This window comes from Protopterus annectens, chromosome 9.part0 (assembly GCF_019279795.1).
Source record: "Protopterus annectens isolate FY-2018-M chromosome 9.part0, PAN1.0, whole genome shotgun sequence".
NCBI classification, from domain to species: domain Eukaryota; kingdom Metazoa; phylum Chordata; order Ceratodontiformes; family Protopteridae; genus Protopterus; species Protopterus annectens.
The window spans coordinates 1,827,378,351-1,827,399,161 of NC_056743.1; the positions used below are offsets into that span (position 1 = coordinate 1,827,378,351).

At 38.4% G+C, this 20,811-nt stretch overlaps 1 protein-coding gene across 1 annotated transcript in view; it reads left to right on the plus strand.

Annotated features, from left to right (window-relative positions):
* Positions 1-10,214, plus strand: part of OLFM2 (olfactomedin 2) — a 1,260,631-nt gene extending 1,250,417 nt beyond the window's left edge. Inside the window, exon 6 of the mRNA XM_044084686.1 lies at positions 9,409-10,214. Coding sequence (XP_043940621.1) covers positions 9,409-10,086 — 678 coding nt within the window. The 3' untranslated portion in view covers positions 10,087-10,214. The remainder of the gene's footprint in view (positions 1-9,408) is intronic.
* Positions 10,215-20,811: the final 10,597 nt, after the last annotated feature.

Below are 20,811 nucleotides of genomic sequence, written 5' to 3' on the forward strand. Positions count from 1 at the left end.
CGTGTTGGATATTCCCATCTCATCAAAAGCATCATACTAGTAAGAAAATGAAAAAGCTCCTCACAAGAACCATCTATGATATTGCTGTAGACCAACAGAGACTCAAATACTACTATAGTGCTAAAAAGGACAACGGTCCTCAAATCAATTTTAGATCTGAGTGGCCCAAATAACTTAATTTATAAAGATTTTTTTTGCCTTGTCACCCTTAAGTTATTCCTCTAGTCCTTGTATGGAGCAGAGTGGATGTGCAATTTAGATTGAAGGATCCTCTTGGATCCTGGATTCACTCCATTGCATTTAGCACATCGGGAAAAAGCTAGTTTCAGCACTCGTTTCCATAGCAGGTATGGGTTTTACAGGATTAGGTTGCTAGCCCAAGACCCAACCTTCCTCAGAGGGTGCACCACACACTCACACCTAGGCCCAGTTTAGAATGTCCAGTCCAACTACTTCATGTCTTTGGAAAATGGGAAGAAACCAGAGCACCCAGAGGAAATCCACATAAATGCAGGGAGAACATGCAGACTCCACACAGAAAGCATTCCAGCTGAGAATCAAAACATAGAACCAATTGCTGGGAAGCAAAAATGCTAACTTCTACACCTCTGCACCATCTGGATTGTAAGAATGCTTGTATATAAATATCTCCAAACAGTTGAGAACATTGCTTCTGAACAACAGCCAGCAGTAACCAGTCTTGGATTTTTTCCTTTGCACTTTGCTCAGTCCTCAGTATGCAATTCTGTAGTGCCAGCTCATCTTAGGCTGCATAGAACAGACTGTTTCCCTGCTCAAGTGAGTGGCTTCTGCTTGTGGCCTCAACAAGCAGTCTTGCCTGCTAGAGAATCTCTATGCTTAACATGTTCAGTTCTTAAGAGTCATGGTGAGCTTTGCAAAGTCCAAAGTCAAACGACGACCTTATTAAGTGGTTTCCTAGATAATAGGTCTTGCTGTGCATTTTTATAACTCGAGTAATCCACATTATTGTAGAAACAGTTAATTTGCTATTGATGACTTCATGTCCAGCAGCCAGTGTGTCTTGCCAAGCACTGGGTATGATGGTAACATCAGTTATCATGCTTCTTTGTACCATATTTCATGAGTAACCTTCAGCAAAATCTCTCTTCATTCAGTAGTCAGAGGAGAAGGACTCCTTGAATGCTTTGAAAAACACTACTAGTGGTCTTCTGGATACATATTGAGTAGTGTGTTAGTCAAAATCATTTATCCACTAGTGAACGTTTACCATGAATAGGTCCATAATCACAGTTATCAATGGTGCACCCCTCAGCTAGAGGCACTATTAGTCATTTACTACCCAATGGAGGTGGTTAGATCAAGCTTCACATTTGCACACCAGTGTTCTACAGATATAAGATTTTCCTGGGTCCCCTTCAAAACATCTAAAACCCATAATATCTTATTTCATAACACTGAGACCAGAACATCTAAAACCCAAAACATCTAAAACCCATAACATTGAATTTAATAACATCTAACAGTGCAAATCACATGAAAATAACACCCCCTCCACATATAATGACATCAAACTACCAAACACACTTTTTATAAACTGTGTTAGGTAGTTTGTTGTTGTTATATGTAGAGGAGATGTTACTTTGTTGTGATTTGTAGTGTTAGATGTTATGAAATTCGATGTTATGAGTTTTAGATGTTTTGGGTTTTAGATGCTCTAGTCTTAATGTTATGAAATTAGATGTTATGGGTTTTAGATGTTTCAAAGTAGACCCGATTTTCCTCTCTCTGTTAGACTTTCAGAAGTTCCTTCCATGGAACCATCTATCCATTTGGTCAGACAATATGGCAGTGGTCTAATATATCAAGACTAAGTGAAGACTTCATACTTATCAGCTGTGCAAGGGAGGCCATAAGAGTCTGGAAATGGGTTTTCAAGAGTGGCAATTTCCTCTCAGCAATTTATAGTCAAAGAAAACACATCTGCCTTGCAGGTAAACTGAGTGTCTATCTTGTTAAACCAAACAAATGGTCAATATGTCAATCTGTAACCAGGAGAATTTTCCAGAAGTTAGGAGAATCGATTTGTTACTGTATTCCCAACCTATTCAAAATGCTTCATATATTTTTTTTCAGTGATCCTGCCTACAGATGGTCAGATATATGACACGGTAGGAAAAATATGGTTAATTGATCTCTGTGTTTTCCTTCCATTTCATGTGATGATGAAGTTTGTAAAGCAAAATTCACACTGATTGGTTGCTTTGGTTTCCAGTGTTGCTGCTCTTTCTTCTATGGCCTCTCTACAGACTTTTTCCTGACATGCAATCAGCAATAAGGACACATCCAGATGCCCGTGCCATCAGTGCCAGTTCCATTACTTGGTAGGACTGCTGACCCTTTCAGACAGTATAGTTTCCATGGGTCAATATTATGTGATGGAAGAATCTCTTCTTCGAACACATAATAATCAACACGTATTCAGCGAATGCTGTAAACTGCGAAAGGCCACATCCTCAAATTTTTTCCTCATGAAAAAATTCATGTGGCCGTAAAATAAAAACAAACTTTAAAACACTAATTTAGTGGAGGGCTTTGCCCCCACACCCCCCTAACTAAATATACCAACTCTGAGATCACTCTACATTGAAGAAAAGGACAATTCCTGATAACGGACAACTGAATTTTTTCTCTAGGAAAAAATACGAGGATGTGGCCATTCGTGGTTTACAGCATTCGCTGTATGTGTTGATTATTATGTGTTCGAAGAAGAGATTCTTCTATCACATAATATTGACCCAGCTTCCATTATATCTTCTTTTCAGAGGTACTGTACCCAAAAAACTTACTAAGGTATGTAAAATATTTTCCTCTGGGTTACAGAATATTATTCTTTCCCTTCCCAAATCCTCAACATTTGCAATATACTTCTGATATATATTTCTTATCAAATGTATTTGGAGGCAATTTCCAACCTTTGCAAAGTATATGAGTCTATGTCACTAGCTTCCACTAAGGTGTGTAGAACTTTTCTTAAGGGGATAGTTCTCCTGAGACCCCTGGTCAGTAAAGCAGTGCATTGTGCAACATTTATTTTTTTTTATTATAGAAGATGGCTGTACCATACTGTGTTGTGGTTACTTAACCTCCCCGAATGAACATCTTTGCAATGCAGTATAAGCTGGACTGCATTTCAAGCTCTACATCTTCCTTTAGTTTCCCTGTAGACAAGGGCATAGTCTCAGTGGATGGTCCTCTAACAGTGTAAGCTATGGACTCTGTCCCTACAGTTTTCCACAGCTAGATCTCTTTGAAATGAGATTTAAAGTTATTGGTACTCCTGACAATCCTAACTCTATGATAAAATGTCCATCTCCAGGAACTGATGCTCCTTTAACCAACTTGCCTTATACTGTATAATTTCAGCTATGTAGAAACCCCTCACTTGACCTAGAGCTGGATAGACACAGTAGGGAGCAGTGCACTGTGGGACAGTGATGGAGTTGACACCATGGGAAAGTTTTGCACACTGAGAAGCCCTGATGCAAGGTTGGGAGAGTATTAGTCTTAAATGTTTCCTTCGGATAGACCTCTTTTCACATATCTTGACTTGCACAGGAATCAAATCAAAGTTAAAATGTAAACCATGGATGGACAGATATGATAGCAAATGAATAACTGAAATAATATTTGGATTGAAAACTTGGTGTGGAACTGCCTGATTCTGAGAACCTCTCAACTGTAGAGAATTCCTCTGTATTTCCCAGTTTTGGACTCAGTATAACAGGGTGCCAGGAATTCCCGATTGGCCCCTTTAAATCCCAATTTTGTTTTAATTTTATTTTAAATATTTATGCTCATGTGCTTATGTCATCACACAATACCTGTGTATCCCACGGAGTTATCAGTTTGGAGACAAGGGCTCTGGAACCATAGGGAAGGGGGGGGGGGCTGAGCACCATCCCACTTTTAAGAGGCTTCAACAGTAAATTTAAAAAAGTACTCCATGTGATTGTGGTGTCTTCTCCTTTAAGGAGAACCATGTGTGCTTCGCATGCATGGTTACTGATGTGGATGTAAACTCAGTCTGCACTTTTAAACTAGTTGTATCGAGGTAAGTGCGAGTGAGTGTATGAGTGTACGAGTATGTGTGTTAGTTGAACTGGTGGTTTATTCTTCTGTATGAGAGAGAAAGTGTGTGTGTGTGTGTGTGTGTGTGTGTGTGTGTGTGTGTGTGTGTGTGTGTGTGTGTGTGTGTAATTTAAACTAGCCATTTGTACAGCAGACAAAGTGTGTGTTCTGTTGTTCGTGTTGTATTTCCGTGTTTTTTTCTGTAGTTGGACCGTTTTTCATGGAGTCACTGGTGGCTGAGTGTGGAGAGGTGTGATGTCAGTGGATCGGTTGGACTGGTAGACCATTTGGGATTAGCTCAGGTAGCTTGGCGTGGCTGGAGTGGTGAGAATGGCTGTAGTGGTTGACCTGGTTTTGATTATTCAGGCCTGTATGTGCAGAGGTGCGCTGGTCAGAGCGGATGGTAGAGACCAAGTGTTGGATGGTGTTGGAGGGTGATGGAAAGTGTTGTGCCAGATCTGAGTTGATTATGAAGGTGTAAACTGGACTGTTGCTGGGCAGAGATGTGGTTGGTGTCAGAGTGGATGGTAGATTAAGATTGTCTGGACTGTATCATTGACCTGGACGAGGGTGGATGGTGGTGGCCCGATTATCTGTTTGGATGTGCGCTGATCCAGACTTTTGATGTTTGTTTTTTGTTGGATCGGTGGAACTGGACTGGTACTTTAAAATATATTAATAACAAAACTGTGGAGTCATTAAAAAGGATGACTGTACTTAACATGTGCTAATAGGTAATGTTGATATACTGGAATATTCACTGATTGGAACACAAGTTTATTTGCGTATGCTACGATTATTTGCCCTACTTTTGAAAGGAATACTACATATTTAAGCAAAAGAAGGTCCTACTTTGTAAATGTTCCTATTTCAATAGGCTTCTTAAAATGAAATATTGGATGTGTCCTGGTAGTTATTTTCATATTAAGTAGCAATTATTGCTGTGGAAGAAATTAAACTTCCTTTTCCATACTGGCAAAGTAAAATGCGTGATCTATATACATCAGTCAAAAAAGGCTGAAAACAGTTTGATTGTGAAAAAACACTTTTTACTTATGGGAAGGGAGTGGTCTGGGGAACACTTGGGAAAAGGCAAAGTCCTGTTGCTTGTTAATGGTTAATTCTCTAGGTGTGCACATTTACATTTCTTCAGAAAACGAGAAAGCCACAAAGAACAATAACGTGTATGTAGTACAGCTGTTAAGGCAAGTATAATCTTTTAAATGTCCTTTCTCTAACCTGACGATACAGTTTTGAACTAAGAAAAATGTGTGCACATGCATACACAAGTCATACCTCTCAACCTGTTTGCGCAAGAACTCTGGACAACGTCTAAAATGATGGAGGACGAAGGTCAAAAAATAGGGACAGGTTTTAAGTATTGTTCTTGTAAACTTAGAACATTGCTAGGATATAGATTCATAGGTGTGTACTAGACTAATGGCCCTGGAGCCTTTACAAACCTAGCTCATAGGATTACCCTGGCATCGTGCCACCCAACCTTAGTTCCCAGTGCCTCTGTCAAGTAGAGCCACTGGAGTGATCCCTGGGGTGAATTTTCTATTTCCCATCCACTCATCAAGATTTCTCTTGAAGAGGGCCAGTGAGGCACTCTGCTTGACATGTATGGGAAGTCTATTCCATAGCATGGGCAATCTGTGGGTTATGGACCTGTCCTTCCAGCTTGTTCTGTTGTTTGTGGTAATGAGGTTGAGGTCTCTGGACCGTGTAGTGTGGAGAGATTGGGAGTTCTTTAGATGTAGCATTTCTAACAGAGCTGGGTCAGACATGGCTTTGCAAGTCAAGCAGAGACTGCCTCTAAGTAGGTGATATGAGACAGAGAATAGTTGGAGTTTTTTGAGTCTCTCCATATAGGGCAAGTGTTTAAGGCCTAAGATCCTCTTTGTGAGGTATTTTTGCAGCCTCTCCAGTTGTTGTAGGTGTCTAGTGAGGTACATGCCAAATGGGCCATTGTACTTGATGATTGGCCTAATGAGCGAAGAGTAGAGGGAGACAATGACATCTTTTTTTCCTGGATGCAAAACCCTTAGTAATGAGATGTGCCACACAGAAGGACTTTCTGACCACAGTGGCAATGTGGTGGTCAAAAGAGAGGTTGCTGTCAACCTGTGTTCCCAGATCTCTTATGATGCCTTCTGTGTTCTGTGGACTACCATCGATCTGGTAATTCATAGGAACTGGGTGTTTCCCAAAGGGGATGATGACACATTATTTGGCATTGAGCTTAAGGCCATGGTTCTGACACAAGTCATTGGTCTAAGTGAGACCTTTCTGTAGGATGTCAACATCACTTGGGGAGTTAATTATGGCTGTCAACTTGCAATCATCTGCGAACTTTGTCAGCCAGTGTCCCTTCGTGTTGGCCTGGACTTCAGAGAAGTAAATATCAAACAGGAGAGTACCCAGGACCGAACCCTGTGGGACTCCCTCGTGACTGGTCAACAGTCTGACTTGGAGTCAGCTACTTTCACATTGTGGGTTCTATCTGTGAGACAATTTGCAACCCACATAGTGATATAGGGGTTGATGCCTAGCTTAGTGAGTTTTTCTATGATTCCTGAGTGGGGAATGGTATCAAAGACCTTAGCCAGATCAAGGTAGGCTGCATGAACAACCTTGCCTTCATCCACAGCTCTGGTGACTGACTGTGTGGGATCCAAAGTTTGGAAGTTCCCTATATCTTTGTTTATTAGGTCCATAATGATGCGTTCCATAGCTTTGCATATCAGACTTGTCAGGCTAATGGGGCAATAGTTCCCAGGGTCTGTAGTTGCTCCTCCTTTGTGGAGAGGGATGATTGTAGCAGTGCACCATTCAGTAGGGACAAAGCCTGAGGTGAGGCTGTGACTGAACAGGGCACACAGGTGAGGTGCCAGTTCACTTTATAGTTCATGTAGAACACAGCCAGGGATATTGTCAGGTCCTATAGAAGCTGTATTCTTGGCCTTGGACAGTGCTGTTTTAACCTGTGCAGCAGTAATACTGGGTGCCTGGCAATCTACTGATATTGTGATTGGTCCTTTGGTGGGGGGCAGAAGGATAAAGTTGGCACTGAATCTGTCGGCCAGTAAACTCAAATGTATGTCATTGCATAGTGACTTTAGTCATCAGTTATTTGCCATTAAGCCACCATTACTTTTGAGAAGCAGACCAAACGTATGAGACAAAAATCTGGACATTCTGTGGAAGTCTGCAGAGTTGAGAGGTATGTGTGTAGAGAAGTTAACACGAGTCTCCAGGGCTTTATTCTAAGTACTGCGGTTCTGTGGTTGAAACATAGAAAAAGAACCCTCTTCACTCCACAGTAATGTGTTTGATGGCTGACATTTTCTGTTAGACAGCTTTATTTATCCTGGTATCTAAATGCATTTTGTTTTTTACACCGGTTTCAGAAAAAAGCATACCAGACTAAAAAGAAACGGTATTAAACCTGTTTTGCTAAAGCTGAATGTAGTTATATCCAAGGTGTGCATATTTATTTTCCATGCCCTGCTGTAATGGCTGATTGTGACTGGCAAGTTAACAGCTGGTAACCTCTGCATTATATATGCACACACACACACACACACACACACACACACACACACACACACACACACACACACACACACACACACACACACACACACACACACACACACACATATATATTACATATATATATATATATATATATATATGCATTCCATACACTAGATCGAATTTTCACTAATTCGAAATAGTGCATGGAATGCTCACTGCAGCGAAAGTGCACTTAATCAAAGTGCACTTACGCGAAGTTCAGTACAACGAACGGGTGTCGTACTGAACTTCTGTGCAGTACTCACAGACCTTAGGGTTAAGGCATGCGTCATAGTAAGGGGATAGCCCTAACCCTAAGGTCTATGACGACTGCAGCGCAGTGAAGGACATAGCAATGTCCTCCCCTATGGTATGATAGTCACAAACCTTAAAGTTAGGGCATGGATTAGGGTAAGGGGATAGCTTTACTAACTATCCCCTTACGCTAACCCGTACCCTAGCCCTAAGGTCTATGACTATTGCACCATAGTGGAGGACATAGCTTGTTTTTTATGTCATCCACTGTGCTACGGTGTTTTCTGTGAAGTGCACTTACGCAAAAGTTCACTTTCGTTAAAGTGAACTTTTGCAGAAGTGAGGCTTTCTATTACAAGTTCGAAGTAGTGAACTTTCGTTCTTGTAATAGGAATTCATATATATATATATATATATATATATATATATATATATATATATATAGATATATTGACAGAATAAGATCCTACTAATTAATATACATTTACTCAAGTAAAAGAAGTGTGTATTTATTCTCATTATATATTGTGTGATTCACCACATTGCTTTCCAAAAGTCACCAGTTTTAGTAGGGAATTGGGATTAAGAAGAAAGACCTTGATAGAGTCTAATTTGGGAACAGTTAAAGGTATGAATTAGTGCCCAGCATCAGCAGCTACCAGATTTGTTTACAAAACCTACTAATGCACATTGATGTTTATATAACTATAAGAGCCGAATCAGATTTATTTCATCCGTTGATCAAAATGACTTGGTACCCACATATTGACAACACCAGTGGCTTGTTATACCAATGATTGTGATAACAGACTTTAGTTTCCAATTAAGATTAATAAAGTGCACAGTTCTTTTATATATGATGTTACAGTTACTGATGTATGTTATTTTAATCAGTTTACGTAAGAGTGCAGTTAACGTGACATCAGTGTGTACATACTAGAAGTGTGGTAGGGCAGAAAGTAGAATTGAAAGTGTTTTACATGCCTATTGCCTTCTACTTCCTGTAAGATTTTCAGAGTTAAATTGGGGATCATTTTCACAATTATTTGAATGTTCGTATCCCACAATTCCACTGGAGGAGTGGGTTACATTATACATGCAAATTTTATGTTCATTAGTCTCTAGATTTTTGAGCAGTTGCATCTTATTGTCATGGGCCTTTGTCCAGACCTTTGATGTCTCCAGGTTGTGAGTTATGTGTAGTGGTGATGATCTCCTTATGTATATTCGGATACCAAGAGATGTGGATTTTTCTTTGCTTACTAGAAAACACTTTCATTTATATTTAGTAAGGTAATTAAGCTGCAGATGTACGACATATCCTAGTCGCATCGGTGTTGAATGTAAGATTTTGTAGAAAGCAAAAACAAAAGCATTCATTTTGGTCAGCATACAATTAATGATACCGCTGGTAATTTCAGTCTCGTATCAAGTGACTCTGTTTATTTCTTTTTTTTGCAGGTTTGGTACATGGATGGCTACTGCAAAGTCAAGCGAGTATTAGAATATCGCTCTCTGAATGACTTCATCAAGGGGCAGAATTTCGTTCAACACTTCCTTCCCCACCCCTGGGCAGGAACAGGTCATGTTGTATATAATGGTTCCCTCTATTACAACAAATATCAGAGCAACATCATTGTTAAATATCACTTTCGCTCTCGCAGTGTTCTCGTACAGCGGAATCTCAATAATGCTGGATACAACAACACCTTTCCCTATTCCTGGGGTGGCTTCTCTGATATTGACTTCATGGTTGATGAAAATGGCCTCTGGGCAGTGTACACTACCAATCAGAATGCTGGAAACATAGTGATCAGCAAGATAGACCCACAGACTTTAGAAATCATACAGAGTTGGGACACAGGCTACCCAAAGAGGAGTGCTGGGGAGTCCTTCATGATTTGCGGTACACTATATGTGACAAACTCGCACCTGGCTGGAGCCAAGATCTATTTTGCCTATAACACGAACACATCCACCTATGAGTACACTGACATCCCATTCCATAATCAGTATTCACATATATCAATGCTGGACTACAACCCGCGAGAACGGGTTCTCTACACCTGGAACAACGGACATCAAGTACTCTATAATGTCACTCTTTTTCATGTTATAAAGACTTCTGGAGAATTGTAAATATGTTTAAAGAACATTTCTCTTTTTTACATTTCAATATTATCATTATTTATATAAGAAACAAAAAGAGACTATTTCTGTGGTGAGTGCGCATGGTTCATTTTTGTGGCAATAAAAAGTAACTTTCACATTGAAGGTGCATTTCGTTTTGTTCACGATGGTATACGGGTGGGGACTTGCATTCCTAAGACTTAAGATTTAGTTAAGAAAAAAATAATCCTCTGGTTCTCCAGAAAAAGACTTTGTAAATGCTGATTTAATTGCAGGATTAAAAGTATGTGTTTACATTCTAGGCATAGCCACTCATAAGGCTATTTTATGTTTCTTGAAATGAGAAACCACAGCTTAGATTCTGTGATCGACAGTGATGTAGTGCTATATAAAATGAAAATATAACAGCGTAAAATGTTGATGCCATGAAGTGGACTTTGATTTCTTTGAGGTATCAATGCTTCTTAAATAATTTCTGTACTTAGGCTGAACAAGATAAGCTTAAAAGGTAATTAAAAAATCATTGTGTTGCCTGTTCCTCACTGTTATACAATCACAAGGCTCGCTTATTGCCTTTTATCGTTGTAAGCTCCCATGGGAAAACAGAAATATAGACGATAAACCTTACCGTTTTCTATTATGCATTAGTTGTGTTTATTTATTCAAAGCCCATCTGTACATATTTCTTAAAAAAATAAAATTATTCCCCAAGTGTCAAATTCAGCTGCTATCTTCCTTGAGGGACACATGCAGCTGACACCTCTGTCATATATCAGACCTGTTAATTCATAGCACAGACATGGGTTATGTTAAATAGTGCCCCAGCATGAATCAGCCTTCTTATAAAGCAATAGACTTAATGCATCTCTGTCAACTCCCTCATAAAATGAATGTGAGCTTTTTTGCAGTATGAATATTGTTTTTACCTGTCATCATTAAAAACTGTTGCCTGCTTTTTACATAAGATTTCAGATAGTCTACTGAGCAAATGAGAAACAAGCAAGATGCACAAAGACAGTAAAGCATGGCAAGACCTAAGTGTTCTTTAACCCGAAAATAAGTACATTTCAAAGCTTTTATACATCCCAGATAAGGCTTACTAGTATGTCATCTGCCATGTTATTCACATTGGCTGGGATACACAGCAGTTCCTACTGCTCAGGCAGGACAAGTTACATTATTCTGCAGTAAAGCAGTTCGTCATTACACACACTCTGCAAAGTGCTGAACTGGTATTAAGCTGTAATTTGCATGTCTAAGAATCACTCACGAGCAGTTTAAACAATCTGTAAGGTGGTCACGGAGGCATATACATGCATAGACACATTCAGAAACACACACACACACACACACACACACACACACACACCTAAGGCTGGACAGCTTGCAATCTGTTAGAAAGCAGTCATGCACCCAGTCATTTGTAGACAGCATGTAAACAGTGTAACTGTCAAACCTGTATATAACATCAAAAGGTAGTTTTTAATTTTCTAAAAAAAAACATGGAATTGTGACATAACATTTTGCAAGCTGCCTATAAGCAATTGGGAACATGATTTCTTGCTGACAGCTTGTGTACAGTACAGAGCATACACCCCCCACCAGAGACAATCATACACAGATACATGAACAGTCATGCTTCCAGTCATAAACCCATACACACATCCAAATATAGCTACACACACACACATGCACACACACGCACACACACACACACACACACACACACACACACACACACACACACATGTACACAACACTCACATCCATATACAACTACACACACACACACACACACATATATATGCAAACATGCACACACATCCATATACAGCTACACACACACACACACACACACACACACACACATGCATACACATCCATATACAGCTGCACAGACACACACATGCATATGCACACACACATTCTCAATGAAATTGCACCATAAGTAAACTCATATGTATATGTTACACATACAATATACTACTCTAGTTACTTGCCTGCCATTTTACAAAGAGTGAATAAGCTTCTGGACTGCACTATGTATTGCTCAGGTATGCCTGCTTACAGTAGTTACTTGGCTAATAGCCACTTTGCAGTTCCACTGTCTACACTGGGCCTTGTTTCATGCATCTATCTATGAATCTGCACAAAGTCTGAGTCAGCAGACTGAACTGTAAAGCCCAGAAGCTTAATGATGCAAAAAGATAGAGGTACAGGTGTACTGGTAAAACTTCATAAACAAACAAAGCACAGCAACAGGCAAAAGAGAAATGACCGCAGAACAAGTCACATTGTGAATAAAGTAAAGTGTTTACTGCAACAGAGTACGCATACAATTCTGCTCAAGCATAAATGTTGTAAACACAGCTTTTTGTCCCCAATACAAAACTTGCTGGGACTTCTTCAGAACCCAAAGGAACAGCAAATGAAATAGTGTTATATAAACTGTTAAAATGTCACATGATCAAACAATTAAGTCTTTAAAGGCACATCCTTTAAAATCATCACATTTGTGAGAATCCCCATAAAAGTAATGTTAAAGTAAAAAAGAAGTGTAATAAAATCTTGATAAGAAGTAATGTACATTTGTATAAAAACTTAAAACTTTTTAGTTCTTTTTGGTATAAAAATGAATTAATATAAAAGTAGGAATCAAAGCTTAGTAGCTCTTTATTTAAGTACTGGAATCAAGTAACCATAGTCATTCAGTCCAGCAGGATGCATGGCATCTTTAAGTTGCCATAGTAATTCTTTGTACTCAATTCTGTCCTGCCATGAACCATCCCTAGGGATAGACAGAATGTTTTCTAAAGTAATACCCAAAAACCGCTCAAAGAAAACACATTTTACCGAGTGTCTGAACAAAGCATTATTTACATTACCCTTGATGATGTCATAACTGTGTTCATATATGTGTTTCTTAAATATGTGTTCAGTTTAACCCATGTAAAATGCAGGACACTGAAGAAACTGCTAAGTATACCACTTCTATTGTGTTATAATTTCCTCCATTGGGAAAGACAGTAGAATTTAATGTATTAAAAGTTAAAGATTCAATCTCCAAAATGAATCTGCATTGGTTAAAGTCCTGGTACCTTTCTTTGTAGTCATGTGTGGATAAACTGTTTCAGTTTTTTCTTCCATGTTTTTGATATTTCTTGCCTTCTTGAATTAGAAAAAACAATTCCTCGCACAGGATATTTCTAGTTTTTTCATCGCCACCAAAAATATACTTTTTTTTTTTTTTTTTTGCTGACAATACTTTTGATAACTGCAGCCTCTGAGTTGTATTCTAAAATAAGAGCTCAATTAAAGAATGCAGCATCACTTAGCCTATTCTGTCTGTAGTAAATGCTGTACCTTCATTATTGAGTGTAGTAGGTGAATTTTGCATGGGGTGTATTTGGTGTGGCTTCTTCACTAAGCCAGCACCCAAAAGAGAAGTATATTCTGTACCCCATCCTGCCATAATTTCATCACTAATTTGCTTTACCAACTCACTAGGATATTCTCTATCCAAAAACATTGGTTCTAATTCTTTCCTCTCAACATCAAATACATGACTACAAGAAAGTCTTATAAATTGGCCTTTAACTCTCTCTCTCTCTCTCTCTCTCTATATATATATATATATATATATATATATATATATATGTCTATATGGTTTACTATCAATTTATCGATCGCAACTTGTGCGATTTACAAAATGTCGAGAGAGCCGTATGTCGACTCAAAACATTGATACAAAAAATGTCGGAACTTACATGAGCGAATGCAATACAGCATTCGCTGTTGTGTATTCTGACATTCCAAGCCAGATCGCACTATAGTGGGGATCGGGAAATGTACCCTTACCCTCACTGTAGTGCGATCTTGGAGTTTGTATATATAAGTAGGGAGGTGTGGGGGGTGCAGCCCCCCACATGGGGGGTGCAGGGATGCTTGCCCCCCATTTAAACATGTAATGTAGTGTGGCAACTTTGACAGCAAACAGTCTAGGACTCTGCTTCTTGTTCGAAAATGTCGATATCGACATTTTCGGACATCTGGTTCGACATTTACATTGGTCGATGTGCGAACCAACATTTCTGTTCAATAACATGACTATTCGAGTGTGTTACAGTCGACAAATTGATAGTAAACCATATATATATATATATATATATATATATATATTTTTTTTTTTTCTGGAACAGTGAGTGGCAGCTATAGAAGTGGAGATAGGCATTAGGAAATGTGAACTTTGTGTATGTATATGTATATATGTATATATATATATATATATATATATATATATATATATATATATATATATATATATCTAGTAGATGCAAAACATCCTTTTTCTGGGTGATGATAGCATCCAAGTAGTTAATTTGCTTTACTTCTAACTGATAAGTACATTTTAAAAAGGATGTTGTAGAATTAATATATTATAAATTTATTAGCTAGTTCACTGCCACCTTTCCATAATATAAAGTTGTCATCATAAAATTGCACATACAATTTAATATTGTTAAAAACCCCAGACCCAAATATAAACATCTTTACCAATAACCAGGTTTGCAAATATGGACGTACAGACCTCTCCCATGGGAACACCTCTAACCAGTGTGAAGACCTCTTCATCAAAATAAATGTAATTATTGAGTAAAATAACTTCCATCATTTCAACTAATTGTCTAGTTTCTAGAGATGTTAAAAAGTTAATCACAACAACGGCATCACAAAACAGTTCCAAACCAGTCCCCTGTGGTATACATGAATATAAATCCACAACATTGATAGTTAAAAAACAGAGATCCTCCTTCCTTAATTCAGGGTTTAGTCTGCCTATGAAATCCTATGAATCTTTCAACATGTGGGTGTCCATCATTTCGACTGGTTTTAACAGCTTCTCTACCAGCACTGGAAATGATTGAGTTTTAGACCCTTATGCAGCAGCTATTGGTTGGACAGGAAGTTTTTTGAAGGTTTTGTGTGCCTTATGGATCCCAAAAATAGCGGGGATAATGGGTGAAGAATTTTTAAAGAAACTGAATGTTTCCAAATTAATTTGCCCTCGTAATAGGAGGTCTTCCAAAAACTGATAATTTTTCCTATATCCTATAAACACCTCATTCTTAGGAATAGCAGTATAAGTCTCATTGTCATGTTAGATGTTTAGCGTATCACAGATGTAGTGGAGGTGACCAAATAAAACCACCTCCCCACTCTTGTCAGGTTTCATAATGGTTCACCCTAAGTTAATCTAGTAATCTTTTTTCTCTTTCAGTGAGGTTATTTCCAATCTTTCCTATTCTTTTAGTGTAGTAAAAAGTTTTTATATGTTTTATGCAAACATGCATTACTTCTTATTGAGATTTTATTACACTTCATTTTTACGTTAGCATTATTCTTTTGGAAATTTTCACAAATATGATGATTTTAAAAGGCACATGCCTTTAAGGATTTAATTGTTAATCATGTGACATCTTAGTTTACATAACACTGCTTGCTGCTGTGTTCTTTTTGTTCTGAAGAAGTCCCAGTGAGTTTTGTATTGGGGATGAAAAGCTGCGTTTACAACAATTTATGCTTAAACAGAATGTTATGTGTACTCCGATGCAATAAATACTTTACTTTATTCACAACACAACTTGTTCTGTGATCATTTTTCCTTTTGCTGTTGGTGTGCTTTGTTTGTTTGTGAAGCCCAGAAGCTTACCTTATATAAGCCATGACAACAGACTGCCGCATTCACATGGTGCTCTAGAGAAGTGCACATTTTAATAGAATATTAATTCATCCTATTAAATAACTTCATTTAGGTAATGATAGGCACAAAAAAATAAACTCATGACAAAATCGGTCATCTAATGCAGGACAAAGCTCTTGTTACAACATGAAGAGTAAATGATATGCAGCTTACTGCTGACATTGACCCAACTGCGAGTGGGATTATTGGAGAAAATGTGGAAGTCTAAGTGCCACAATTAAAGGCGTCACATGTGCAAGCCAAGAGCTGCAAACAGGGTAAGTTATTCTTACTTTGTAGTTATCATGATTTAAGGGTGCGAATAATTAAGAATGGGGTGCATAGGCCTTCCCTTAGAAGCACAGGGTGGAAGACAAATTCCTCCACAACAAACAAGATTTGAGTCTCTGGAAGTGGGATTTTGGTGTAATGAATTGTAGCTTTTTTGATTTTGATCTACTACTAGTAATTATTCAGATATATGAAGATTCCCTTTTTTGCATCATGACAGTAGCATTACATTAACAGATCCCCAAGGACCAGATTATAGTGCTCAAATAAAGAATAACCATTTTACCTTGATGATGCCGTGGGGTCTATATTAAAACATCAAAGTGTCAGGTCTTCGAATGTTCTAATATCGACACCTAGTAACCAAAAGTTGAAAATAGCGAATTTTTAGATAACCGAATTCTTTCTTAGAGAAAGAATTTGGTTGTCCATTATTGTCGCTTCGCTATTTTCAACTCTGTGGTAGAAAGTTAAGGTTAGGTTCAGGTAAGTGTGCGATTATGTGGATGTGAGGTTTAGGGTGGGATAGGTGAGTTAGTGCACGGGTCAGATAAGTGTGCGAATGTTTGGACGTGAGGGTTAGGGTGGGAATAGGTGAGTTAGGGTTAGGGCGGGGGTGAGGTGTGTGCGCGATAGTGACGGACCTTGGGGTTAGGGTTTGGGTTAAGGTAAATGGGTAGATAGTGGTGTATGTACAGTTTAGCGTAGGTTTAGATGTAAGATTTAGGTGTATGTGTGTTGATTGCTGTGTGTTTGGTGTGTTTGTGTTGTGTGTATGTGTTTTGGAACAGCAAATTTTTTCCCTAGGAAAAAATTTGATGTTCTAAATTTTCGGTCTTACCGGTTTTCGGTTACTAGGTGTTGATATTACAACATTCAAAGACCTGAAACATCGATGTTCTAATATAGACCCATGCAGTGTTGGCAACTACTGTGTGAGGTAGGCAGAATCTGGTTCATTGCCGATAGGTACACCATTGCACAAGCAGCAGCTATAATATTCCACCTTCCTATGAGGATGTCATTTCCCCACATCCCATCAAGCCAGCTTAATAACTTGTTCCTCCATCTTCTCCATGCTATCATGTCTATGATACCTCCCATTTAAAAAAGAATGTTTCCTTCTCATCTTTCACCCTATTCTTGTATCTTGAATGTGTTGATTCTCCTGTCTGTCCTTTATGTTGTAAAGTCTCTGTTAACAGGATTTTGAAAGACCTGGCCAGCTTCCTCATGCTACTTACCCCTGGCCATGGAATGTTGACTCTCTTCCATGCAGACAATGCTGTGTCCTCAGAAGCAGTATTTAAAATTCACACACATTTACAGCAACTGCTTCCATTGCCCTGTCTGCTCAATGCAATGCTTTCTGTGCTATACTGAAATGTTCATTTACTCTGTGTAATGCAAATAACAAATCCATGAAAAAAATGCATTTGTTCATAATTTGTCTGGGTCTGCAGTAGCCTTAGCTATATGGGTTATATCCTGCACAGGATATAACAACCAGACAGCTTTCAGAGCCTAAGGACAACTTTGACAAGTCCCAACTGTGGACAGCTTGAGAAAAGCCAAAGAAAATCAATGGTCTGTAGTCCAAGTGCTTCCAACATTTCCTATCACTGAAGAGCTCTCCTCTTGTTGGCTTTCGAGGACTGATGGACGGCTAGACTTTCTCCATTGCTGGCCAGATAAGTTTCCTTCATGGATAAAAAAAAAATATGTTTTTAATTTCTGACATAAAATTAACTTTTTTTCTGTGAAATAACTTATTTCAGAGGAGGAATGTGTGTTTTATTGGATTGTCACATGACTTTCAGTCATTTTTACCATTGAAATGTGACTTTTTGTCTTAACCAGGCTTCAGGATTCACTTTTGGCTTTGGGATGGAGTAACATACCAGTTCCTTGGTTCTTCCTACCTCCAGCCACAAAAAGAAAATTTCCAGTCAGCCTTTGCCCCTTCAACAGGCTATAACTTTGTCACAGCCACAAATGTCTGACTCTACAATGGCCATTTCTGGTTCCTCAGACTATTCATGTTCTACTTTGGTTCCTTCTAATGTAGACCATTCAGCCAACATTGGGCAGGAATTTAGATGTGCCCTCTCTGGCTGAGTGCCATAGCTGAGCATAGGAGAATCATTCTTGTTGGTCTTAATGGAGCAGGATATACCTCTCCTTGTTCGTCTTAACGGAGCAGGAAATGCCTCTATTCCAAGCGGGACTGAGATGCTTATCCCCTGGGATGATATGTCTAACAGCCATCAGTCAGTCTGCTTTTATGGAAATTCCTGTTATAAAAAAGCAGAAAGTTAAATATTTATCTTCCTCTGTGTCAGTTACTTTAGGCAGGAACAATTTATTGGGTTTAGCTTAGGGCTTAGTTTAGCCTTTCCATTCATCTCATTGTGGGTTTACTGGTAAAAGAAAAACGAATTCTTCGTTTTCTGAAGATTCCCAGTATAAGGAACAGGGAAATGATTTTGAGGAAATAATTTCTGTTTTCTTTCCTCAAGTGACTGATTCTGATTCTGAGGAAAATGTTTCTTCTGATAGCACCTTAGAAGATTTTTTTCTGAACCATTTCCAGAGCAAACTAATTGTTTCAGTGGCCTTGAAAAAATATTATAATTTACCACAGCTGAAATTTCTTGAAAGCACTACTCCCATACTTTCAGCTCTGGAGGATGTTTTTTTTATTTAAGAGCATAACTTGGATAACAAATAGCCTGCTGCTCCTAAGAAAGCAGATAGATTCTATAATGATCCTGTCTTACATTTTTACATTTTTTTTTGTAATGCAGATCTGACCTTGCAGTGATTTCCTCATCAGATCCTGCTGTTGTTAGATATTTATTAAATGTTAATTCCTTCCCCCTCTGGTAAGGAGAGGAAAGCCTTTGATCGACTGGGGAAAAAGTGTATACTTTGGCCACACTTATTTGTAGAATTTTTAATTGTAAATCGCACGTGATAACGTTTTTGCTTGCATCACTTAAGGATAAAAGGAACATTATAGCTATTTTTCCATCTTCATTGGAAAAATCTTTTATGAATGCATTTATTGCCTCTGTATTTCAAGTGGCCAAACATTCTTTGAAGTGTGCTTATGATTCAGCTGATGCCTCTTTCAGAGCAGCTGTTACCTGAACTGTTTATTGTATGTGTAAAATTTACCTGAGGATGTTAAAGCTGACATTTTTAATGTTCCTATAGACAGAGAGGCTATATTTGAACCGTCAGCTGTTGAGGTCCTGAAAAGGTGTGATGAGAGAAGGAAACTGATTAAGGGGTTACTCAGATATTTCAGCCTTCCTTCTGCAAGTTTCTTAAAAGTTTTACATGTGTCACAGCACCTTTTATTAAAAAGCAAAATAAGCAGACATATCAAACTTCTGGCAAGCAGATATTTAAGAAACAATGGCAAGAGAACTCCAAAAATAAAGGAAAAGCCCCTCCTCAAGAAGTAAAGACAGTCCAACAAGTTTCAATAACTATCTGCAGATGGTACCCCCCTCACTCCCCTGGCAAGCCCTGAGATCTTCTTATAATCTGGCTCACAATGTCTCTGCTTGGCAACAGATGATCTCAGAGAAATGGGTGTTGGGACTGATGCATCAGAGATATTGATTGCAGTGACAATATCTTCACCCTTTTCATCCAACAGATCAAACTTTTCCCCTCCTGTCATTCAGTATCATCCAACACAGGGGGTAATAGGCTGTGCCCCTCTTTTTCTGTAATGAAAATGATTTTAATAAAAAAATATTTCTAATAACCAAACCAAAAAGAATGTGGTAGAGCAGAGCTGCACTAAAAAGCAAAAAACAAGGTTTGCAATAAAAAGACTGTCCACAGCAGCTCACAGAAGCAAAGGCAAAAAAGAGTGACTTGATACAACATAGAAGTCATGGGAGTACTTTCTATTAGGAGTTGTGGAAGAATGTCAACCAGTTCTGATGAAATCCATGGAACATTAGGATGAAAGTGATTAACATATTGAACTTTTACATTTTTTGCCAGAACCTCATTTGTTCTTTTGGAAATCTATTAAAAGTTGTTTGTTGTGGTTCAGTTGACTATGCATTTGCTTCTGGGAGCTGCTTTTGACTTTCCTTTTAATGCAGACCTTTTTTGAAAAATATTTCTGGCTTCAAAGAAAGAAGCGTCTTGGAGACCAGCGTTAGATCTTTCCATTAGTAACCAGTTTGCGAAAGTTCCAACATTAAAAATGCTGTTCCTCATTGACCTGTTACCACTGATTGCTCCTTTTTGGCTACATTTTAAAGGATATTTAGCATCACATTCTTAGAGCCTCTGATTTCATATGTTTCTTAATGTTTTCTGTTTGTGGATTAAACTTTTCACCCATTGCTTCAATGGCAGACTATTGAAGACTTCAAGGCATATAGATGACTTGCTTATCTTTGTAAAGTATTTATCAAAGTGTCAAGAACCTAAAATGAGGGGTTTAAAGAGAACATTCAAAAGTATTGTTGGACTCCATACACAATTGTTTTTCTTAGGTGTTTTCTAGATACATCAGTTCAAAGAGTTTTCTTCCATAGGAAAAGTAGATCTGTATCTAAAGTGATTTCTGAGTTTTCCACTCATTCCAAGACTTCAGCAATGGTATTTCTCAGGGCACTAGGGTTCATAGTACCCATAATTGCCATGATTTGTCTAGCTAGACTCTGTGT